Genomic DNA, 26,156 nt, shown 5'->3' on the forward strand with positions numbered 1-26,156 from the left:
AACAGGCCCATTCTAACATTTGTAAGCCAGGACAAAGATAGACATGGGAGCCATTAGTCTGAATCTGTTCCTCCTACTCTTTTCTTCCCATTTCTGAGACCATCAAATATGTGTGTGGACCCCTCCAGTCTGCATGTATAAGTTTTTAACTACCTATCCACAGAGCCTTTTACAACCAGTGAGAAGTTTCTATGGACCTTAGAAGCAACTTTTGGCTTGTTTGAGTAGGGAGTGCTGGAGTTTGGGACACAGAGAGTGGTAGGGGGGTTTTGGGTGGGCATGTCCTTTTGGCTCTATTCACTCCTTCCTCTGAAGTTGGGGACAAGGACAAGGGAAAGCCAGAGGGACTCAAAAAGGCAGCCTAAACATCCCAGCATCACGGGGAGGGGGGGGGGGAGCTCATTAGAAATGCAGGCTCTCAGGCCCCACTGCAGTTCCTCTGAATCAAAATCTGTGATTTAACAAGATCCCTAGGTGATTCCATTACACTCTGCCCTAAGGGCCCTAGTCTAATCCCCTCTTTTTATAAATGAAGAGACTGAGGCTGGCTAATACCCAGGGCAGGAGGAGGGGCCCCGTTTGGCGCCAGATTCCCCCAGGTCTGAGAATATACGCCTATATTTCCTGGCACCTAGGTATACTCTAGTGGAAAATATGTGCTAAAGCAAATTTGAGAAGAAACATCTTTCAAATAACTCAGATTAACAGAGGCCTGGAATAAGAGATTTATGGCAAGTGACCCATGGAAGAGAATTCCACTAAATTGCCTGCAAAGTAATTAAAGGAAAGTCAGTGATAACAAATCACCCCAGGTAAGAAGCTGAGGAAGGATTGAGGAACTTTGTGTGTGTGTGTGTGTGTGTGTGTGTGTGTGTTGTTTGTTTCTGGGTCCAATGCAAGTGAGCCATGGGGGACTTCCATAGGCAAAGTGAACTGTCCCCCACTTTTTTTAGGCATCCCTTTTGGCCTTTATTTGCTATATATTGTTTTCCTGCTCTTTCTGATGCCTCCATATTTTCCTGTTTTTCTTCTTTGCTTTTCTTAACTCAAATCACTCACCATGCTCTGAAGAACATGCAACAGAGAGAAGTGAACAGAACATGATTTAAAAATACGGTCCAGTGCCTGTTGCATGATGTAATCATACTGATTCCTGTTGATTTTAATAAAACATATTATGGGGCTGGAGGTGCAGCTCCGTGGTAGAGCTGGTACTTTGCATCTGTCAGGCCCTGGGTTCAATCCCCAGAACCATCAAAAGTTATGTAATTTTTACTTATACATAAAATAGAATTGCATTTTTTATACCAATCCTTTCACCCAGCTACAATTATCAACATGTTGCCAGCTGTGTTCCAGTTTCATCTATCCTGTCTTCCCATCTCCATTTCTCTCCTCTTTTTTATTTTCTGCCTTTCCTACCTCTCTCCTTTCTTTCTCCCTGTCCTTTCTCTTTCTTGCAGGTGTTTATTAAAGCAGATCCCAGACATCGTATCATTTAACTCATTTCCTATAGAATTTCCTGGAGCCAGGGCCACAAGAGAGCCCAGACTGGGTGAATGATCTCTTGTGATTGTACTCTTCACCAAAATATGGAATTCATGTCACCAAGATAAGGGAAAACATAATATTTCTCAAACCCCTAGGTGATATTCCAGAGTACAGATTTTATCGTCTGTCTCCAAGACCTTCCCCTAGAGTCTTAGAGGGGGGGTCTCTGAGCACTTTTTAATCTTCCGTTACTTTTCAAAGGGTAACAGAATAACAGAAATTTGCATGTTTGTAAGCCTGAAAAAAGGTGTATATTCTCTTACTTTTGGCAAAGCATATTCTTAGAGCAGCATTTTTGAAGTTCAGATTTGTCAATGCAAAGTTTGAAGAGAGCTTCTATGACGAGGAACCACGCTCATATATTCCCCCGTGGCAACTCCCTGAGTGGATTAGTGTAATGGTTTTAGAGAGGCTTTGAATCTGCAGCTAGATGTGAAAGCATGATACACAGATGTTTTAATGTTCACACATGTCAGATCTATGAAGTGCCAAGTAATTTGGAGGCTTGGTTATTTTCATTAGTAAATATCATCCAACTAAATTTGGGTGAAATGCCCTCTAAATAAGTCAAATAGACAGGGGCTTTGAATGAGGAAATTAATTATAGCTGGTGTCCTAAGGAAAAGAATCCCACTGTGGCATAGAGAATGTAATTAATGGGAGGTAAGCGCCAACAAATCACTCCTTAAAATATTAATGCTATCAAAGAACAGCTGGATAATGAGAGAAACCTGACCCTTGGGGGACTTGCTGAAGTTGCTATTGCTGTTGTACAACTTCATGAGGTTGCAATGTAATAAAAGTCCTGTAAAGTTTAAGAAAAAGAATATGAAGAGGTGTGGTGCTGGGAAAGTTATTAGCAGTGAACGTGTCTTTGAGTTTTATCATTTTATAAGGGTCATTACCCCTCACCTCTGCTGTGGTTGTGAATGACTTTTCCTTTAATTATTCAGAATATAACAACAATCCAACCAACATTCCTAAAAAACAAAAACAAAAACAAAAAAAACAGATTTTTAAAAAGCCAACTTTAAGCCTGGAAAGAACATTTCTATGTATGTGTAAATAAAAACCCAGAACCTAAGAAATTTCTGCAAAGCAATTTCCCATATGCTTAAATTAAGTTGTTCAACTAAACCAAGTAAAACTTTCTCATTATTTGCCTAGGCTTAATTTGGTTTTACTTAATAGCTTATTAGCTTATTACTGTCCTAAGATATATCTCTTTTAAAGAGTGCAATAGTGTTAAATATTTACACTGTTCTACTTAACGTGTAGAATGATAGGCATTTGTTTTTATAGCCTTATAATTAAGTGATAACCTCAAGATTTAAGGTTAGAAATCAGAAGTCATTCTTTACCTGGAATACAATTTAGATTTTTTTTTTTTTTTTAAGAAACCATTTTATTTAAGGTTAAACAAAAAGGTTTCACTAGGAGCGACACGGGCGGTCGGGAAGCTGCGGGAGTAATAAATACTTCGGACCCTACACTTGTATTACTGGTGCCTTTTGTACACTGCTTTCCTTTTGTTTCACTCAACTTGCCAACATTTAAATCAGTGGCAAGAGTATTCAGTGTGTTTAACAAATATGTTAAGATACGACGAAGATACCCCACACCTACCAATAAACGATGAGAGGAAGTTCAGGATGCAGTAAAAAGAAATTCTTGACTTGAGCCCAGATTTCACAGAACTCCAGTTTCACAAGGCACTTAGGCCGCTAAAGGAGCAGTGCCCCTGAAAATAGCACACAGGGGACACATCATTTAAATAAATGTGTTTCTTTGCCCGAACAGAAGTTCAGATCTGCTCAATTATCATTAATTTTGTCCTTTTATTTCCTTTGCGGGCGTGAACTGAGAAGTCGTGCTCTTTGAGGTTTTGCGAGTTGGCCTCAGCTCGGTGGAGCTGACCGGTGATTCTTCACCCTGCGGCGCCTGGCTTAGAGGTGGGGGAAAGGGCGAGAGTGTGTCGATTTATGAAAAAGCGGAGGCGGAGGTGGAAAAAGTTCGGTGCAAAAGTCGACTACCACTAAAAATGTCATCGGTACCGAACCCTTAGAATCAGTGTACCAGGACGAACCCGGGTCTGAGCCACAGAAGACAGATGACTCGACAAACTTTAGTCACCACACTCACCACGTTTATTTATTATTTATTTTTTATTAAATCCGTAAGAAGTAAAGCCAGTACCTCCACTCGCGAGCCAACGCGCGTGGATAGACGCAGGAACCCGGCAACCCTCAGCCTCATTCTGCGGAGTATTCCGAGCTATGCAAGAACCGGGATGTAGGGGAGAGCGCCTGGTCCCTTCAGGTTTAGAGTTCAGTCCCCCGAGAGCGCGGTGGGCGGGGGTGGCTGCGGAGAGGCGGGGGATGGCGCGCGAACCAGAAAGTGCAGAGGACCGGCCGCTGTGATTAGCTCCAGCAGTGCGACCCCGGAGGGCGGACTCTCAATCCTCGCCTCCTCCTCCCTCTTCCTTTTTAAAGGACGCCTTGCAGGCAGAGCTGTCAGCAACCTGGAGGCCGGCCGATTGTACTTGGCCGCGGCCCGGCTGTCTCCAGCTCCAGTGACAGACAGGGGCGGGGGTTGAGTAGCCACTTGTCCCGGGGACCCGCACGTGGGAAACCAATTCTCTTCCCTTCGGGTTCCGTTTAGGACCCGGCGACAACCACAAGTCAGGACACTGAGCAGCCCTGGAGTTGACAGCCCAGGACGCGATGGCTTGCGTGAGGAGTGGAGAGAGAGGTGGCCGGGGACTCGGTGCTCCCCTCATTCCCAGAGCGCAATGATCTGGGCAAAGGGCGGCGGTAGCAGCCCCAACAGCAGCCTGGACCGGCGCCTCCTGAGGGCTCTAGCCAATCCGCCCCCACGCACCATGCAGACCCCCTGCCTGTGGAGCCCGCAGCGCAGCCCCTGCTGCCTCCCCGGCCCCTGCTAACCCACGAGGGCGTAGCATTGATTGCGAGGACCTGCCGCACGCGTGGTGCCCGGGGTGAGGCGGAACCGCTGTGTGCTTGAGGCCCACGCTCAGCACTTCGCTCTCTCTCTTCGAGCCCCTCCTGCCCGCTCGGGGCGCCAAACGGCGATGGGGGCGCTTGCGCTCTGCCTCTTATTAGGCTGGCTGCGCTGGGGCCCAGCGGGCGCCCAGCAGTCCGGGGAGTACTGCCACGGCTGGGTGGACGTGCAGGGCAACTACCACGAGGGTTTCCAGTGCCCGGAGGACTTCGACACGCTGGACGCCACGATCTGCTGTGGCTCCTGCGCGCTTCGTTACTGCTGCGCCGCAGCCGACGCCAGACTGGAGCAGGGAGGCTGCACCAACGACCGCGGCGAGCTGGAGCACCCGGGCATCACAGCGCGTAAGTGCCGGGCCGGGGCGGGGAGACAGTTCCACAGGCGCGCGCGCGTGTGTGCGCCAGGCCTCCCTGGGTCTGCAGGCAAAGTGGAAGCAGCAGGGAAGGGGATTCAGATTGGAGTGGGTGGTCGCGTATCAGGTAAGAGGGCCCTATTTGGTTGCAGTCCGGCTTCCCGCCATACGCAGTCTCCCTGTGTCGGCCCAAGAAAAGTTTGTAAGGGACAGAGAGAGCCGCAAGAGCTTGCAACTGATGGCCCTGGGGATGACATCTGGAGCTCCCAAGAAAAGGGCCTTTTAGACGGGTTTTTTTAAAACGGGGCGCCCCGGCGCCCCAACGCGCTCCACAGTCACTTCAGGAGTTTTGGGGAGTTCCGTTGCCCGGGGAGCGCGACTCTTGTCAGGCGCTCATCTGTGGCTCCGTAGGGGTAAGAAACTTCAGCCATTCCTTTTTTAAATTCTTTTTACCAGCCCCCTCAGCCCCCTTTTATCCTTTGGTAGCATTTCTAAGCCCATGCCCCATTCTCCCGACTTCCTTTCATTTCTCTGCATCGTATTACCCTCTCCGGCCCACCCCCTATTGTCATGCCTTTCAGAAATAGCCAGGTCTTCTAGGTGGAGATTTAGAAAACAGGGTCGCTGGGGGCTTGCCCGCCCCCTATTCTCACGTCGGAAAACACGGGTCGAATTTCCGCTCACTTCAGAGCAGAATAAATCACGACCCCAGCAGAGGAAATTTACACCTTGGAAAAAAATTTTCCACCTGAATCAGAACATCAGGGAAAACTTTTAGAGCTCCAGGCGATGGTTTTATGGCCCGGAAACCGGGGAAGCAGGCGGAGCTGAGAGTGGTGACTCCCCAGGACTCCTGACTAAGACCAGAAGCCGGCAAGGGAAGGTCCTAGGGAAAGTCTGGGAGAAGCTGGAGAGTTCTTTAACAGTGCCTGGGTCCCCAGTCCCCCAAACAGATGACCCAGAGGAAAGGGGAGCCTGCTCTCCTTTCAGTATTCCGTCAGACTCTCCTGGGATTTAATTTGGGAGTGGGTGTCAAATTTTCCCATCTAGATATGGGAAGCAGTTCCTGGAGAAAAAGAAGTGGAAGGTAGGGAACTCTAGGCAGTTCTGGCATGTTAGCAAAATATAGACTTTGGCTTCCCTCCACTTGCCCTGGGAAACAGGTTTCTCTCAGCAGGGATTCCTATCTGGCTGCTCTGATGCCAGAGGACAGCAGGGAAGAGCACTGATCAATCTCCCTACCTATGGAGTCTGGAATCAGGCATACCCTTGATGGGTGGAAATGCGGTTACTTTCCAGTAGTGCAACCTGGGGCAAATTACTTAACAGCTCTGGGCTTATTCCCAATTTTAAAATAGGCATATTGCTCTCAAAGGAGTTAGTCTGCTGATTAAAGGAGTGTATATGAATGCTTATCACAGTGATCAGAAAGTGGTATTCACCTTCACTGTGTACCTTCCACACCAGTGCTGTTAACATGGGAGAAGGAGGGACACTGAAAGGTGTTTGATGGTTATCTGCCACTCACTGACTGTGACTGTGGGAAGTAAAGAACTGATAGATTTCCACATCAGAGCTTGCCCATCCCACAGGGTCTTCATGAGACTTGAATCAGGAAAAGTAAGCCAGGCACACAGTGGAGCCTTAGTCAAAGGCATTCTGTCTTCTACATCTAAATTGTAGGCTGCATCCCAGTGTGGTTCTGTTAGACAGGAGAGAGACCTGGAAAACTGTCTGTCCTGTAGAGGGAGAAGGAAACTGGAGTTTGCTCTGTTTGATGGTTGCTCTTACAGAAAGTCCCGGTTGCATCCAGATCTATCAACAGTTCACCTTGACCTTCCCAGAGTTTGGGCAGGAATGAAAAGAGATGTGGCAGGTGGACTAGGTATCCCAAATCACTTTTGAATAGAAGCAGTCAGAGCTGACAATTTGTGATGCAAGAGGAGACATAGTAAATTGGGGCCCACTATGGACTTCTTTATGCTGCTATTTCTGGTGTTTCATAGATCCCAGGGGTCTCATTTAACAGGTTGGATTCTCTTTGCTTAGATTTTAGATTCTTGGGAAGGAGATGGGTTGTCAGACTAAGAGATGGATTAAAGTCCTAAGTCCCCCACCATGATACTACTAAAACCTGGATTTAAACCCAGTTATAGTGACCATCAAAAATCACCCTTGCCCTCCATTGTGTGTACTGGAGAATAGATTCTGTTGTTTTCTGACTTCCAGATGTGCAATACTATGGCTAATTGCTAACAGAGGCTACACTATCAGTTTGCTTCCTCCCTGCAAGGAGTAGCAAGAACATATTGTCATTACAGTTTGCACTTTGGAGGTTACCAGTAATAACTCTGGAAAACTGAGCTTGCAGTAGTGGTAATAGTGACCTCTTGCCTCCCACCCCTAAGCTGCCCAAGCACAGCTCAAGCTTAAGAACCTCTTATCTGAGCATCCGTGTATGTTTGTTTTTGCCTTTTAGAGCCCGTGTATGTCCCTTTCCTGATCGTCGGCTCCATCTTCATTGCATTCATCATCCTGGGCTCTTTAGTGGCTATTTATTGTTGCACCTGTTTGAGACCCAAGGAGCCCTCGCAGCAGCCCATCCGCTTCTCACTCCGCAGCTATCAGACAGAGACCTTGCCCATGATCTTGACCTCCACAAACCTCAGGGCACCTTCTAGGCAGTCCAGCACAGCCACCAGCTCCAGCTCCACCGGTGGCTCCATCCGTAGGTTCTCCTTCGCCAGGGCTGAACCTAGCTGCCTTGTGCCCTCACCACCCCCACCTTACACTACCGGCCATCCAATCCACCTGACCCAACCGTCAGGTTTCCTGGTGTCACCCCAATATTTTGCCTACCCACTTCAACAGGAGCCCCCACTGCCTGGGAAGAGCTGTCCAGACTTCAGTTCCAGTTGACAGGTCATGGCCAAGAACCCACCACAGTAAAATGGCAGACAGATGGCACACTGCTGCAATTGCCGCACTCATTTCTGAGAACTTTTCCCTGGTATACTTGTCCTGGAAGAGAGTGTTAGGAAAATACAGCGCCTTCTAGTCTTAAGGTTCCTGGGTCTAATCGCAGAAGGTCTGGATTTGCAAACCTGGTGACCACTGCATTTCAATGTTTGCTCCTTTTATTCAAAATATGTAGCAGTTTGACTTTAAAGTTGCAAACTCGCTGAAAATATTTCACTGCGTAACTCAGCTATACTGCCTAGAAAATGACTGCATGTTCTTTTTTCATATGCTTATCGAGTTGTAATACAAATGCATACGTGAATAAGGAAGGAAAAAGACCTAATTGTAATTATCAAAGGTTCACTTAAAAATTAACTATTAAGTGAATTGAGGGGGCAGTGAACCATCTATTTATGATTTGGGGAATAACCTAATCATGAATAATATTAGCATGATGAGAACATTTACTTTTTAAATTAATAACTAAATTTTGTTTATAGTGAGTTTTTTTCAGAATACAAGGTTTCAGTAACCACATGAAGAGTTTAAAGTTTTAAATACATAGACGTTCATTGTAACACAGATTCTGCGTAAAATCGCTTCCCCCTCCCACCGAGGGAATATTTATTGCAGACTTTTTGTTCAGCAACATTTAGTGTTTAAATGAAAGTTGGACAATTGAGTCTTAAAACCTGTATTTGTAAAATGAGTTATGTATAAATGTAAAGATTTGTAATTTAATGTATTTACCACATTGACGATACTAATTATTTAGTAGTCACACTGTAATTTTTATGTTAATAACAACTGTGGAATTCAAAGTCTAGCTATTGCTATAATCCTCCCTAATGTTATGTATCTCAAGTGCCACTGAATTCCATGTCTGATGACTACGTATTTGGGTATATATGCTGCGGGGTTAGAATAAATAAAGTATGTTTTCATGAACTCTGTCTGAAATATTAAATGAAAGTTCTTCATTTTATCTCCTTAGTGATGATTCTTTGCTTTTCAATAAAAGGAAATGCCTTTACTTAACACATAGCTCATATTTTAAAATTAAAAGAAATATCTGTATCAGGGCTTGTGAAAACCACAAAGAAGGTAAATTTTTATAGCCATCTTAGACTATGGGCTGCTTGCAGCCCTTAGATGTGTCATTTGGCCTATGAGAGTTTAAAAATCTGGACATTCTCCTAAGGATCTGCATTTCTGGCTTCTCATGACATATAGAAGATGTGGCACCATGAGTCCTATGCTGCTGTGGGGTCCAGCAGCCCTCTCAGACAGAACGCCTGCCTGGTCTCCCCTACCTGGCCTTCCTCCTGCTCCTTTAGTTATGTTTTCTCTCCTGCTGGCATGTTTATACTATCACATAGCACCCTCAGTATTCCTTTTCAAAACTAGATAGAGGTAGAATTCTGACCTAGAGTTGAGCAGCCTGCCTTTTTGTTTTTCTGTCGAGGAAACCAGTTCAAAGACTTTTGCTCTTGCCCAGTCCAGTGGTAGAGGAGTGCTGTTTTTCCCATATTTAGAAGTGGCTAGACTTCCAGACATCCCAGATTTTTCAAAATAATTTAAAGAAACAGCTGAATGCAAAAGGAAAAAACATTTGTGAGCATGCTTTAGAGCATGCTCCTGTATCATTTTATTAATATTTGCTGCTCCTTTTATAGATTATTTTTTTTGGAGGGGGGGTGCCAGGGATTGAACTCAAGGGCATTCGACCACAGAGCAACATTACCATCCCTATTTTGTATTTTATTTAGAGACAGGGTCTCACTGAGTTGCTTAGTGCATCACCATTGCTGATGACTGACTTTGAACTTGGGATCCTCCTGGCTCAGCCTCCTGAGCCGCTGGGATTACAGGTGTGCACCACTGTGCCTGGCTTCCTTTTATAGTTTTAAGTTAACCTTATTGATTTGTCATTATGAGCCAAACACTCTGCTATACACTTACATATGTTTACTCACTCCATCCTCCAAACAACCTCAACAAGGAGGATTTATACTTCCTATTTTATAAGAATTCTTATTTTACAGATTTGGTAACAGAGGCATGCAGTAACTTGCCCAGAGTCCCACCCACAGCTAGTCAGTACTGGAGTTGGTATGAAAAAACAGATTCAAACATCAGGGGTACCTGCTTTGAGATGTTGATGCTTCTAGGTACAAAATACAATGGAGATTTCAAAGGCATGAGGACTGGCCTCTAGGGTGGTGATTCTCAACCTCATTGAACTCAATAGATTTTCCTTAGAACAAATATTTTATGACATTACTTTAACTGTTTGAGAGTGAAATTCATAGAGAATATAACTCACAATACCCATAATTTTAAAAAAATCAATGCAATGCCCTGATGGTAAATAGAAAGGAGAAAGAAAAGGATGTTAACTTATTACAAAGTGTAACAACTTGGACAGACTTCACAAAGGACTGAGATGCTAATCCCTTATACAGTATCGCAGTGTTGTAACAGCTCCAATTACAGATGGATGCAGGTTTATTAGACTGGCAACTCAAAGCAGTTGCACTATAGCTATTAATGTGAATTCTTCAAACAAAGCAAAGTTTGATTTTCCTTTGATTTGTACTGTAGTTGTATAGCTGGAAAATTCAATCTAAAATGAAGGTAGTGCAAAAAGTACTTTGTCCACAGGCAGAGTGGGATTGGGTTTTCCACTGATGGGAATGGTGGGACATTCCAAAGTCATGCTGATGGATAATAAGTCTTTATTGTGCAGACTGCCCCATGCCTTGTATAGGATCTCTGTTATAACAAAGTTCCTTACAATGAAAGCCAGGAGCACACCCACCACCACCCCAAACATTCTTCACCAAAGACCCCCTCTCCCCCAACACACCATTCCACAGTGTCCTCTGGAGACTGCTCCTTCTGAGGACTATCTAGTTCACCAGGTTTCTCTAGTGGTTGTGCTTTTATTTGCCATTCCTTTGGAGAGCAGTTGATGTCCATTAGTGGCACAAAGGTTAAGGAATTCATAGAGAGCTTGTATCTGTAATTTTGCTTGCCTTAGCAGGATGCCCCAATCAATCAATCAAGTTAACTGGCCATAAATTGTTTAAAATTAGGGAGATATTGTGTACCTCGTTGTAATATGGTATTCATTTTTTCCTTCCATATTTTTAATGGTGCATTATAGTTGTACATAATGGTGGGATTTGTTGTTACATAGTCATACACACACAATAGAACAATATAATTAAACCAGTATCATTCCCCAGTATTTCCCCTCTCTCTTCTCTCTTCTCTTTCCCTGGTCCCTCTGCTGATCTCCTGTAGATTTTCATGAGCTCTGCCCCCACACCTCTGCCACCTTTTTCATTTTTTTCTCTAGCTTCCATGAGAGAAAACATACCATCTTTGATTTTATGAATTTGGCTTATTTTGCTTAACATTTGAAATTTCCAAGGACATGCTCCCCACCACCTGCCACTACCACAAAATCCAGTGTACATTTTTTGAAGCTTTCATAAAGAATTTGAGTACAATCTCCTAAAACCATGATTATTGGGAAAAATAGAATTCTGTTCTGAAAAGTAGTTAGTTATGCCAGTAATGGGAAATCACTTATTAAGCACCATGTATGTCCCAAATGCTTTATGAACTGTATCTTTTCATATGAAGTGTGGACTGTTACCAGGCCTATCTTAAGAGACAAAGAAATCAAGGCAGGACAGTTAAATACCATGTCCAAGGGCACATAGACAATAATAGTAGAGCCAAGATTTGAATATAGGTGGTCTACTTATCAATTGCAAATTCTTTGTGACATTAGTCTTTGATGGCCTAATTTTCTCAGGAAAAATAATCCAACCTCCTTTTCAGAAAATCGACTTTGGGAAAAAATGATTATGTAATTCATACATATCCTGGGGTTGTAATAGAGTTTGTGCTACATTAAGAAAATGTGCACCAAAAACATGAAAAGATATATCCTATGGTAAACATTTCTCCCATTACATGTCAGAAACTTAGGACTTCAGAGGGGAGTTAAGCATGGATTTTGAGCCAGCTTCTGGGTTATAGCTTTCTGGCTCTGTTACTTAAAAGAGTACTGACTTTGTGCCCCTGCTGTTTCCTCATTTGTAAATCAGGGATATTAATAGTACCTTTTTGCTCAGGGTTGTCTTAATAAGCAGTTAAGAGACTATCTCAAATTATTTGCATTCTAGCAGGGAGGGGCTTTTAGTAAGTTAATGATAAATCACAGAGGAAATAACAGAATAAAAATGAAAGACTGAATACTGTGGGAAGGCAGACATCATTCTTGATGAGGGGCAGGGAGCAGAGAAAATGACCCATTTTTGATAGAGCTAGTCCTTGATAACCCATGGTCCCTTTTGACATCTGGCTAACTTCCTGTTACTGCCAAGGCCTCCGCCATGGTGGGAACTCATAGTTGGCATTGGTCAGCTTTCTATTACTAGAATGAAATATCTGTGCCAAAGTTAAAAGCTTTACCTTGACTCTCAGCTTTGGAGGTTTCAGAACATGATAAGTCACCCTATGGCTTTGGGCACATCATGGTAGAAATGTGTGTCACAGCGAAACTGCTTACACCATGAGTCGGAGAGCAAAGCAAGAATGAAGGAGGGCCAGGGTTGCCCAACCCCCTCTGAAAGGATGTCCCCAGTGATCTAAGGACCTCTCATTAGGCCACCACCTCCTAGAATTTCCACCACCTTCCAACATCACCACTCTGAGGACCAAGCCTTTAACACAAGAGCCTTTGAGGACATTCAAGATCCAAACTATAGCATGGGCTATTTATCCTGTGCCTCAGAAAACATATTTAACATAGTAAATTTGTAAATTTATTATTCATTTTTAAGATCAATATGCTTTTGTTGTCCCAATGAACAGATTTTTCCTCTTATTTTTCTCATATTTACTCTTTATTGATGTTATTATGAGCTACTTCTGCTGGAGAATTTATCAGATTGAGATGAATCTATGGGAAATGTTTTAAAATGAGAAAGTCATCCAAAAAGCTTTCTGAAAGTGTATATAAACACAACTAAGAATTTGGTCCATTTCATTGGGTTGGGCTCAGTTTACTTTTGCATAATATAAAAAGTTTATTTAGCATATGTTCAGGAAAAGTAAGAATTAACAGGCATGTTAAGCGATTAAAGGAACAAACTTAACATTTTTATATGTGCATGGCTATTTTAAGATTGTAATTAAATGTTCATTGTTAATGAAATTATTCTGATAGGGGAATTCTTTTTTTTTGCTTTTTTTATTATTGTTTTAATTAGTTACGATAGGGAATTCTTTGACTTGCAAGTTACACAGTTTATACTTGAAAGTGATAGACTGAATGTTAAGAAGTATTTCATGTTTTCTAGCAATTTTTTATTAGTGGCTTGTGAAATTATCCAGGTGAGGACGACATTTCTTCATTAAAGTGAGGTGGCTGTGTGTGACTGAAACGGAAGCTTTAGGTGAGAAATGCCATAAGCACAAAAAACAAACTTTAAGTGGGGTGATGTGTTGGATTTATGGGAATATATTTCAAATTTGCTGTTTCCTTTATGGTAGGTAAAGGTATCTTAAATGAACCAGTCAGTATAAACACAGCTTGTTTTAAGGGGAATGGTACTGAATATAAACATTATATGATACAATTCATGGTAACTTTTCCAGAAATTGTATCTTTGCCTGTAGACCCACACCCAATTGTCCCTGGGAAGACTGTGAAGAGGACCAGGGAGCCCAAACAGCTAAACACTTGTGGCCTCAGTCTAATAAAATCAGAGGCTCATCAAATTGCTACTCGGGTGCCCCTCTGTGAAATAATCCTATTCCAGCAAATTACTGATTTGAATTGAAGCCTCATTGATTTGGCTTTTACAAAAGGAGTCTTTTTTTTTTTTTTTTTTGTGGTGCTGGGGATTAGAACCCAGAGCCTTGTGTATACGAGGCAAGGACTATACCAACTGAGCTATATTCCCAGCCCAAGAATGCTTATTTTTCATAAAGCTATTGTTCTTATTTCTGGTATTTTCCTGCACTTTTGGTTTATATGTTCAATTTTATCACTTTCTGGTTACCTCCTTCAAATGTTATTGGTGAAAGTTGGCCACTTTCTCATGCACTAGAAAAAAAAAATCAGTTTAGAAAACCTAAGAGATTCACCCAACAGGAAAGAATGGAGACATGAATTAGCTGTTCACTTGCAAGTTGATTTAAATATGTAATGGGGACAATCCTGGGAGGCTTTCTGACTGAAGATGCAAAATTCCTCTTACCAAATTGGAGTTAATATACTTCATCTCATGTTTCACTTAGTTGGATTAAAATGAAGGGATATTCTGTGTACCACGGCGGGGGTGGGGTGTAGACAAAATATATTAAAATGCTATTAAATGGATATACCTTCTCAGACTAGTTGCTGGGATTTGAAGAATTTATAAAGGGATATAAATCTAAAACTAGCAAACAAAACTTCTACAACTTTCTTTATGTAATGGTAAAGTTTATTTCATTTTGAATAACAATTAGAGGACAAAATGTTTAAAATTTGCAGTTTAAAACATGCACATTCACAAAAGGCCAAAGACATGTAACACTGCATAGAAATGAATATTACTCAACTTTAATAACTATTTATAAAACACAGTGCATTTTACATCAAGATAAACAAACCTGAGAAAACTACTATAATCACAAAATCGACACTCCTCACTCATGCAGCTTTACAATTTCTACAGCAGTTTCAGCAGGAATGGTTTCTTATGGAGCTGAAAATACTACTTTATCTTTAATGCAAACTGCAGTTTTCCATAGCTGCCTTCCAAGGCTGCCTTTTTATTTTTACCTAATAAACCTGAAAATGTGAAAAATGAAGCTTGAAGTAGTTAAACAACAAACAGTATTTACTACATTTATGGCTTCTATTCTAGAACCATGAAACATAAAAATAGATATTTTTAATATTCTGCCCACATCTTTGCAAGGGCAGACTTACCTATGGAAAGTTGTTGTTAATTCAAAATACGCAAATGTGAAATCTAGTTTTTTTCCTATTTAAGGGAGATTTATTTGCTGAGAAGTTTTGTGAGCTTTATTAAGAAAAGTTCTCAGAGGCAAGTTAAACAAAAGAATCAATTAAATTTGTTCAAATTTGTTTGTAAAATTTATTTATTTATTAAAAATGTTGTATGGAGGATCAACTAATGTGTCCACTGAATATTAAATTTCAGATAGGCCATGACAGGATTTGATAAGGCAGAAATAAACATTAGATTTATAGCAATAGCCATGCACTGGCCTAGATCACTTTAAATATTAATTCATGCAAACCATAAACCTATCAAAAACACAGCTGCTCTCATACAGAAAATAAATCAAGATGAAAAATGGAAAACATTTATTTCCTTTCCTTCAAAATTTAGCTTACATTCCATTTTAATAGCTGTTGAAGGTTAATTAAAATGCAGCAAAGTATAACTAAGTTTCACAAGGGACCTCAGTTATTTTAATGTGAGAAAAATCAGAGTATGGTATCTTTAAGAGGCATTATAGAAATGTTCATTATTAAAAAGCATTTATTAGGCACTGAACTGCATGATGTTACTGTCAGTAATTTCCAAAAAGATTTCCATAGACCTGGTCATTGTGATGTGAGTGGGCTGGGCATTTTCATGGTCAATTTTTGTGTAGATGTTTCTTTATAAGATTAAAGATTTATTTAATGAAATTTTAAAACCAAGGGCAACTGCATGAAAATAAACCTTGATGATTTGTAATACCGGTAATACTTATGACACTATTATAAATAATTTATAAATTACAAACATACAATCTATTACTTTTTGACTAGCATTCATTTCCCAAAAGAACGCTTTAAATGACAGGTTGTAAGTGCATACAATGTAGGACAAACTATCATGTGACTTTCCTACTGGATAGTTAGAAGGCTGAATTGAAAGATTAAAATATAAAATTTAATGATAGAATACTGACTGATTTCTATAATTCACCCCCTCCCCAGAAATTAAGAGGAATCACTGATTCCACTCACTGATTATACAACTCGTGTAAATGGCTCACCCTACTTAGCAGAATACACACGAACCTGACTCGCTTAGGAGAAAGTTTTCCAGTGAGTTAGCAACAGTGCTGGCACTGTCTCTCGAGAGCCTGGAGTGGAGGCAGGAGGACAGGAAGCACACTCATAATTTAAAATTTACTACATTCCTGAGAAACACTGTTTTCCTGCTAATAAATTCTACAATATAGCATCTTTCTGGGTGTGAGACACCGACAGATTTTTATATGTATATATAAAAACATTTAGAAATTCCATAATAATACCACTCTGTACTATCCAACATTAAAGAAGTACCTCCCAACTTTCCAATGCTAAAGGAGTGAGGATTTTCTACTACACATAGTATTTTCTGAATTGTAAACATTGTTAGCATTTGCCAGGGTCCCTACGAGGGACTTTTAAACTGAAGAGTACGTGTCCTTTGTTTCAGAATATACATGTTAAAAGTCACTTTGACTGGTTATTTTCATCCTAGTAAAACCATGTGTCTTTTTACCAATTCAGGAAGGTTAAAGACTTGGGGGGGGGGGAGTATTTTCTCTAATTTAAGTACTACTATAAAGTTACTGCAATTGCAATGCTATATTTCAAGTTTTATCAAAATGGTCACTCCCTGCCTCCTATCCCTAACCCCACCCAATAAGCAAAGAGATTGACTTAACATCAATAATTCAAAAATAATCATGGGATGAAAAGGCATAGTCACATTTCAGATCACGAAGGTGTATATTGATTAACCAGGAGTATTCTTTTCATGTTGAAGAGCTCCACCAAAACAACCCATGTTTCAAGATAAAATTAAAATTTTCAATTTTCATGTTTCAGTTGGAAAATTCAGTTCTATTCTAATGATTTGATCCTAAAATTTTGGAGAAGGATGCCACTGATGAGGTGTGGCACAGGGAAACAGCTCTTCTCTGCAAGTGCTCTGGAGTATTTCTCTGGAGGGATGCTCTTCATTCTTGTGGATTTTTGTGGTTTGGCCTCAACTACCACCCGGGGAGACCCAGGAAGAGCCTCTCTGAACATCCATTTGACAGACAGTTCAAGTCTGTGATTTCAGAATTTCAAAGATGGTCTTAAGACTCTACACCCGGGGTCTTGCTAGATGTTTTGATTCATGATTCTCTTTATCTGCATCCCAAAATGGGAGGGTCTGAAAATTGAAGTGTGTAAACCCCCGTGTTTCCTTTAGGTGAGAACTGTGTGTATGTGTTATGACCTCTTATTTGTAGAAATGTACATACTGGTATCTGGCTGCACATACAGAGGAAGAAACAGTATACATTATAATTTTAAATCTTGATCCAGAAAAAGGGGGAAAAATATGAAGTGATTAAACTCAGGGGACAGTTTGGGAAATCATCTCTCTTCTCAATTCTAGTGGATTTTCTTTGAAGTATTACCTATTTTGCTGGTAAGTCCACTTAAAGGCAAACAGGCTTTTGAATAAAAGGCAAAAAAGTTTGCTTCTATCTCTGAAATATATCTGAAAACTAGAATTCCTTTTTTTTCTTTTTAAATGAAAGCATTATTCTAAAAATAGTGTAGAAAACTGGTTGTGTTTTTTAAACAGCCCCTTCACCATTTATCGTTGGTAGCAAAATAGGCATTTTCAGGAGACATCATGGAAATGCTGAAAAAAATTAAGCTCAACATACATTTTAAAACACATTAAATGAACCCTATTCATGATGAAAATGTTCTTTGTAGCATTATGGGCTTGGGTAAAATAGGTATTTTTTAAAATGGGAAAAGTGTACTACTTATTTGTCCTAATAAGCAGTACATGACCAATTTTGGAAACAGCTTGATGAGTGAACTGTGAAATAATCAAGTCTTAAGGACAGAGACAGTCACCGTAACACATAGTATGCTACATAAGTGAGCAGGCATCTCTAGTGGGAACAAATAGTGAGAACAAAACACATTACAAGAGCTGAGCCTATGCACATTACAGAAGCCCATGCATTGATCTGACACATTATTCCAAGTATCTTAACAGAAAGCTTTGGAAACCCCACATAAATGTGTAATAAGCATAATTTTCTTACAAGGAAAAACTTTAAGACAAAATGACATCACTCAATCTACAGCAGAAGCCAGACTTTTAGAAAAGTCTAAGGGATGATGAGACTATCAGAAATGACTGAGACATAAATAAAATTTTAAAAATCAGCATTGTAACGACAGTCACATTAGCACACGTGCCCTTTAACTTGAACAAAGAAACAACACAAACAACAAAGAAGCACTTGTAAGGCCGAAGGTGCAACATCACAGATTGGAGTAGCAAATGCCTTGAAATATTAATTTTTGCAAATCACTCTCACATTTGAAAAGTCAAGCATGCAGATCTTACAGCAGAACTGGAAGTAAACTTTCTCTTAAATTTCTGGGCAAATGACTACTGAATGAGAAATACACTTACTGAACTTCTTTGGCAAACATTTATCAAGACAATTTTTGACACAAACACTTATTAATGCCTTGTTTAGAAATGCTCAGTAAGGTGAGTCAGTTCCTTAAGAATGCTGGTTTGCTTCAGCATATCCTGAAATCTAGGTCTGGATATCAAGAGTACCTTTAGCTGAACACCATTTTTAGAGCTTCCAAATGGCTGGTCGCCTTGTGGTACAGCCAGTGAACTGACAGTTACAGACCCAGAGCAATGGTGTGAGAAGACCAACCTGCTCTTGGATTAAGAAAACACTCCGGCAAGACACGAGGTCATTTTTAATTTCTGTATACAAAGCCTTAGCGGACACTTTAAAAATCCGAGAAAGATGGTGTTACAGTGCAGCTACACAGCACTATGTCTGTAATGTACGTGGATCTGAAGGCCCATCAACGAGATGAGCTCAGATCCACCTTTCCTCTCCATAGACCAGACTGGAATTGGTCAGCAGATTGCAGTGACGACCTTAGGTTGCAGTGGCTCTCTTTAGAGATGTAGCAGGGCCGGCCTCTCAGCCCCTCCCCATCACCACTCATCAGGCCTCTGTTTTGTGGTATCATAGGCTCTAATCACTTCAGACTGTGAAACGATTCCATTTTCATCTTGAGAGAAAGCATACCCATCTGTATGTTAAGGATAAAACAGAAATCATCATCATGAAGTTGCTGGAAATCACTGTTATTCTGAGTTTTGAGTACATATTGTCTAAGTTGAAGTACTAATGAATCCTGACCACCTTCAAAGGCACAAGACACTAATTTTTAATGTTTGGAAAAAGACACAGACTCAGCTGCAAAATGGAGAGTGGAATGACTAGGTTGCTCACGTAGTTTTTATGTCTTCTGCTCTGTGTTCAACTGGGCAGGTGCACTCAAATCCCCCTCAGCCCTTTGCTCTGCTTCTCAAGTCCACCCTCCCCACTTCTTTTTGTTTCCCCACTACTGGAGTGGGTGAGGGAATCTAGGGGAGCAGGTGCACACATTTCTAGACGGGTCAGGTGGGTGAGAGGGATGGAAAAGCCATGTGCAGGAAGGGAGGGAGGCACGGTTAGCTTGATTTAATACTTCCACCATGTAAACATGTCAAAACATCACATCGTTCTCCATAAGTATATACAATTATTTGTTCATTAAAAAAAATGGCAGAGGAGAGACACACAAATAGCTGCTGATGGTGGGAAAGTGGTTGCTTCCTATGGGTGACCTTCTCCTGGGCTCTTAGTGTCTATAAAAGAACTCACTTATGTCCCAACATGGTTGGAGGGAGCTTGGAGATAAGAAGTGACCCGTAAGGGGATTACATCTTTAGAAAAGGCCACCAGAAGTAAAATGAGCAAAAGCATTAAACATTTGAAAAAAATATATATATAAACATAAATCATATGTGGAAACAACATGAAACCAAAGATATATTACTAACTCAAATAATTTCACTATGGAGCTTTATATATTAGTTTCTCTTTTAGATCCTTGAAATGTTTAGAGAATTATTTCTTACAACTCTATTCATAAATATTTTTGAGGAGGAAAATATATGTTTCCTTGTGCTATATGAAAGCTGAAAAGCTCTAGCAAAGTTATTCAAGTAGAAAAGATAACAACAGAGAGGCAGCTTTTAGGAGTTAAGATTTATCTTACTGGTTCTTTTGAAGATTTAAGGAAACAAGGAATGTGGGAATATCCTTGTTTTTCTTTTAAGCAAAACAGAGAGATTTAAAAATGCTCCATTTATAAATAGTAAGATGGTTGTGATCCATGAGTGCTTGTTAATTATTTAGATAACATGTTGCAGATATGAAAAACTTGACTTAGGTGTTGATTTTAAATAGTTAAGTCAAAATACTGCTCTGATAAATGCCAGGAGACAGTAATGGAAGAGAAAGAGAATTTATTTAAAGTAAATACTTACGGAGCAGGTTTTGTTGCAATGACTCCGAGCGGTACAAATTTACATGGTTCTTCTTAAAGACGTTCTTGAGCAGTTGTGCTCTTTCGGTGAGGCTGCGGGAACAGGTGCAAACGTGTGAAATGAATTATCAACTCAGCGGAGCCAGTGGGTCCCCCGGGAGCACCAGGGAAAGTAGACTCAAACAAAAGAGCACTCCAGCCCCACCATTCCTTTTACTCCATTTTCTCCAACAGCAAATGAGATTTCATGTCTTTGGGAAGACATAGCTAAGGAAGAGTTTTGTCTCTAATAAAAATCCAGTAAAAAGTGAGATTTCCTCAATCCTCTGTGTTTTATGAAGTCAAATGGAAATTCAGAACCGGTACAACATAATAGTGTTAGTAGAAATCCTAAAGTTATGCAAAGAACACATTTTACAGACTTTTTAATTAGAAGCATTCCATTACCATTCTACTAGGGTTTAAAATGTATCTTAATTTCATCTTAAAATAGAAAAGTATTTTCGGAAAAAATTATAGTAGGTTAAAGAACAAGGAAAAATATTTATTTTTCCATAAATGTTTAGAATGATCTCTACAGATATAAATCTTGAAATCAAATTAGGCCACTTCTAAACCCACGCTGTGAAGATCATGCATCTGCCCCGCCCCACCACCCCAATGCACATAAAACAGTGCCTCACATGATAGCAACTCAAATATTTGTGGAATAGATGAATTTGAGTAATTCTGAAATGTACTGAACAACATCATTAATCTTCCCGTTCCTCTACTGGTTGACTTACTCAAAACTTTGCTTTGATATCAAAGGATGCAATAAGCACTACCAGTTATTCACATGTGTTAGAGCAAATGTTTATATGATTTTGTTTTAATAACTGGATCTGACTCAGTTGAAAAATTTCTATCTTGCTTTTCTCCCACTAAAAAAGCTTTAGTTAAGTCACTTACAGCAATTTACATGAAATAATGTTGGTTCTGTTTTTACCAATTTTTTTGAGATGCTGAAATGGAATAATGCCCTATAAATATATAAAGAATCTTCTACAAAGTGAATTCACTGTGTAAATGAATCACACATACATTTAGGCAAAAATTGAAGGAAAAATATTTAGAAATGTTGACATCTGTAGTAATCTTCTACACATTTTTTTAAAAGTCTGGGGATATTAACTAATACTTATTAGACATATTTTATTGTCACTGGGAATTAGCTGCATTAAAACCAGAAAAACGAATCTAAGACTCCAGTGGTTCTGTAATCAGTTGCAAAACTTGTTCCTGTCAGTGACATAAACAGCTATAAAGAATGAGAAAGGGCCATTTGAACCAAGTCCCTTTTCTTACTCTACCCTTTAAATGCTCTAACATTACAGGCCCCTGGACTCTGAGGGATACTAAAATATGTAACTGCTCTGAGGAAGTGGGCTGGCTTAACAGCAGGTGGCCTTATTTTGTGAGCAGAGCTTTTGAGGATGGGGTGCCTAGCCATCTCTGGTGTTTGAGATGACTACAGAGGACTGGGGGATGGCAATGTATCATGATGCCATCTTCTTCTGCCCCAAATATACTTTTCAGGCTTCAGGCTGGATTTCCTAAATGCACTAGACCTTTAATACTATAACACTAAAGTGTTAATGAAGAAAGAAGAATTCTACCTTTCATGTTAATGGCAACCGAAACATATAAGATGATGTCATTTTTTTTTTTTTTTTTTTTTTTTAGCACTAAAAAAGTCTTTCTTGTGAAAGTAGTACATTACTCAAGAAAAGCTTAGGCTTTGGAGTCTTATTTTGGTTTGATTCTGAGTCTGCTCCTTATTATAGGTAAACCTTTCTCAGTCAGTCATCTCATACGTAACAGGGAGAGGACAATACGTAAAACTCAGGCAGACTGTGAGGGTTTAGGAACCTGTCAGCATAATGACTGAAACTTAGGAAGCACTCAACAAATGCTAGTCACTCCCACCCTTTATCCCTCCAGATCCTAAGGAATTTATTATAAAGAACAACTGGAACAGAGATCATCACAAAATGTACTTTGTTAGCTCAATGCAAGACGTCTATTGCCATACATGGGTTTTAATTTCTATAGCCTCATTCCATCTTTTTCTAAGGAAAAGACTGGGCTCTTGTTGTTTTGCTTTGTCTTTCCCTAGTTACTTTGAACTTCTTGCTTTAGTTCTTGTAGAGAGAGAAGAGTCCCTCCTCCAGAATATAAACGCTATTCTTAGGAGGGTGCTTCATAAATAAGAAGTGATAGGGAATTGAATTCCTCCAGCCCTATCCAAATATTAGGGAACTACTAGTCATTTCAGAATGTATGTAATTCTGTGTCACTAATATTTATAGGTACTGATATAATAACTACCAAGTCACATAATAAAAGGTACTGATCACATTAATATTAATAGATCTATTAAAAATTCAGTTTTTGTTGAACAGCTTAACAGTATGGGAAAATAAAAAAAAAAAAGAAAAAGAAGAAAGAAACGAAGATAACTTCTCACTAAAACCTCATCAATTCACAACTTGTACCTAGTAGTTTTACTCAATCTGTCCGGCCTTTCATTTACATACCAAGCTATGCAAATTCTAAGTTTGTTTGATGAAATTACACAGCAACTCCCATTTAAATATTGCTACTCTATTTCCAAACCCTGGAAAATGTTGCAACTTGGTTATTTGGTGGAGGAAAGTGAAAAGATACTACATTTGAATGTAATATTTTTCTTAGACACACTAAAAGAAATAGTGCTTGTAAAAATCCATTGACATTTCTGGAATGTACTGGAATACACTGCTTTAAGGTAATTTAAGTGATATTTGAAGGGTGGTAAACTTGGCATTTGTTTATATATTGGATAGGCAAGCTATTTTTGTTGACTCATTAAAATGAATCTCCAGAAATTTATTTATTGAATGTTTAAAGAACAGAATGTGACAGCTATCCTGTGCTAAGCAGGAGTGGTGGTGAGAAGATGAATGATTGTAACAGGCCTGGTCTCTGCCCTGGAAGAGATAACATTTCATCCGTCTGTCCCTTTTCTTTATAAATGCTGGGAAGAAACATTTCCTCTGATGAGAGTAGGATGAGGAAAAACATTTGACACATCCCTCTACCTTCAATCCCCTCCGGTATTTACATCCTACTGACATAAAATTAAGTGTGAAATCGAGTAATACAATTTCTATTAGTTCTGAGGTGACAATAAAATTGCCTTTGGTTAAGATAAACAATACAAAGAGAGGCTGGGAGCGAGCCACCTCACTGTCCATGTGACCAAGCGATCTGATGCTCCACATCCCCTGTGCTCTTTTATGCTAAAGGCTGTGGGGTCAGACAATGTGATGGGCAAATTGGTGAGGACAGGCCTGAAGATCTTAGCATGAGCTTCTAGTTAGTGGAGGCTGGTGAGGCTATGCTGGTAATGTCTACAGCTAGAAAAATCAAGAAAATCCAGAGTCTTATGACCACATCTGCCTGTCTGTAAGATGCAAGGCTTCACACACACTCTGATGATACTCTAGAATAGTTGCCCCATCTCCAACAGCACACAGTGTCTATAATCTCTCACTATAAACCTTAAGTTTTTGAATTCAATTTTTTTTTGGTTTGTTTCAGAAATGGTAAGATGTTACATGCATCCTATGAAAGTAATACTGAAGTGGGATCTGGAAGGCTCATTTTCCAAAAAAGTTAATATTTCTGATATAGAAGTACAAACCTTTACACTGTAGAATAAACACTACAAATGTCTTTATACTACTAATAGGACAAATGGCCCAGAGTTTTCTAGCAAATGTTTATTAAAAATATGTAGAAAAGGAATGTTTGATCTCAAGAGTTTTAAAAAATTTTGGAAATGTAGAAGTTTCTGGTCCCTAATGTTGGAGCACGTTCATGTAATAGCTATCATGTGGCAGCTACTGCAAAGCACAGGGTTTCACCATTAGGAGCAATTTTCTCTTCCATAAACAAGAAGCCAGTGCTGGGCTCTGTGGCACATGCCTGTAATCTCAGTAGCCTGGGAGGCTGCGGCAGGAGGATCATGAGTTCAAAGCCAGCCTCAGCAAAAGAGAGGCACTAAGCAACTCAGTGAGACCCTGTCTCTAAATAAAATACAAAATAGGGCTGGGGATGTAACTCAGTGGTGAGGTTGAGTGCCCCTGAGTTAAATCCCTGGTATTCCCCACCCTCCAAAAAAAAAAAAAAAAAAAAGAAGCCAAGGCTTACACCAATCAAGAATAAGTTTGGGCTATTCTCCAACATTTCAGACTTTAATTGCTTTCTACCATCATCTATGGCTCATGGGTAATATACTTAGATTGATGAAATATACTTTTTTCCTTTAATTTAATGGAACATATCCAATTTCCTAGATGACATGGTAAGTGGCATACTATTATTACTAGAAAGGATTAGTTATTATACAAAGACATTCTCTTTTTTAAAAAAATGTTTTTAGTTGTAGGTGGACACATGACTTTATTTTTATTTATTTTTTTATGTGGTGCTGAGGATCGAACCCAGTGCCTCACCCGTGCTAGGTGAGCATTCTATCACTGAGCCACACCCCAGCACCACCGACATTCTCATGTTTGAAAATAAAAAGATGAGAAATTATTATAAATATTAATATTCACATGTTTAGCTTTGACATATTTGCATTCCATACATAATTTGAGCATGACAGCAGTCTGTTGGGATGATCAACTCAGAGAAGATTTTTCTAAAGAGCTGACTCACCTTATGACAAAGTAAACAACTGCTGCTTTGGACTTGACCTACTTTTGGAAGAATAAGTTCTATAATTCCATGTTTCATGTATGATTATTTCATTCCCTACATGTCAAGCATGGATTCATCACCCACCTTGCACTCATTCATTCAACCACCCATTTTCATTCATTCCTTAGTTTATTTCTTTGGTGATTCATTCATCTGCTCAACAAGTATTTACAGAGTGCTACTGAGTTCCTGGAGCTGGGTTAGCTGTTGGGTCGCAATAGTGACTAAGACAGGCCTTTCCTTTAAGGCGCTCAATCTAGTAGGGTAAACAAATGTACCTATGGTAGACCATACAATTTATTGCAATGCAATAAATGTAACAACGGAAGTTTATACAAAATACAAAGACACTAGGCTAGGAATTCTTTAATTTTATATGTGAAAAGTTGACAAAACTGCGTCTGAACTGGCTTTTGAAAGGTAGGAACTGGAGTGCCCAGTTTGTAACAGGGGAATTGGCTCCCGGACAAGGAAAGAGTACATGGTCAGACTGGGAGGCATAAAATATCACGGTGTTTTGGAACAAAAGACATCTGAGACTGCTAGAATATATAGAAATCCTAATTTCTCCACTTTTCATAGTGTAGATAAAATTTGGTGTTTTGAAATCTGACCCATCAATTTTATTCTTTAACATTCCCCAAATAATCCTGGTCCTACAACCTATCTGACAATTCTTTACCTGCCTTAGAATGTAACTGGTTTAGCACAAGAACTTTTCTGTCCAGCTGCTATCTTTCTTCTCTCCCAGACCATTTTCAAAAACCCCTCCTAAGTTATCCTCTAGCATGAAGCCACTATGCTCATGCTAATCACCAACCTGATCACCAGCAGGCAGAGATGGCAAAAGGGAGTTCTGGGCTGTACCAGGTATTTGTGGTATTCACCTAACAGCTAACTCATTCCTGAGTTCTTCAGAAAAGATGAATGGCTATTTTAGGCAAGCAATCTGGGCAGCAGCAGGGAAATTTATCTGAAATATTTTCTGTGGAGAAGTTGGTAATCATTTATGGTCGAATCTAGTTC

At 40.0% G+C, this 26,156-nt stretch overlaps 2 protein-coding genes across 6 annotated transcripts in view; one reads left to right on the plus strand and one right to left on the minus strand.

The window, feature by feature from the left end:
- Positions 1-4,052: 4,052 nt before the first annotated feature.
- On the plus strand, positions 4,053-8,833 carry Shisa3 (shisa family member 3). The gene is made up of 2 exons (XM_015481802.2): positions 4,053-4,916; positions 7,404-8,833. Exons 1-2 carry the CDS (start codon positions 4,643-4,645, stop codon positions 7,841-7,843), a joined length of 714 nt encoding a protein of 237 aa, XP_015337288.1. The 5' UTR covers positions 4,053-4,642; the 3' UTR covers positions 7,844-8,833.
- A 5,661-nt stretch (positions 8,834-14,494) lies between these two features.
- Atp8a1 (ATPase phospholipid transporting 8A1) overlaps positions 14,495-26,156 on the minus strand; it is a 229,096-nt gene continuing 217,434 nt past the window's right edge. For all 5 annotated transcript variants that reach the window (XM_048784412.1, XM_015482073.2, XM_048784413.1 and 2 more), the window contains 2 exons: positions 20,341-20,432; positions 14,495-19,055 (listed from right to left, as the gene is read on the minus strand). In XM_048784412.1, the coding sequence (XP_048640369.1) occupies positions 18,958-19,055; positions 20,341-20,432 (190 nt within the window). In that variant the 3' untranslated portion in view covers positions 14,495-18,957. The remainder of the gene's footprint in view (positions 19,056-20,340; positions 20,433-26,156) is intronic.

The sequence above is a fragment of the Marmota marmota genome, unplaced genomic scaffold (genome assembly GCF_001458135.2).
Source record: "Marmota marmota marmota unplaced genomic scaffold, marMar, whole genome shotgun sequence".
Lineage (NCBI taxonomy): Eukaryota > Metazoa > Chordata > Mammalia > Rodentia > Sciuridae > Marmota > Marmota marmota.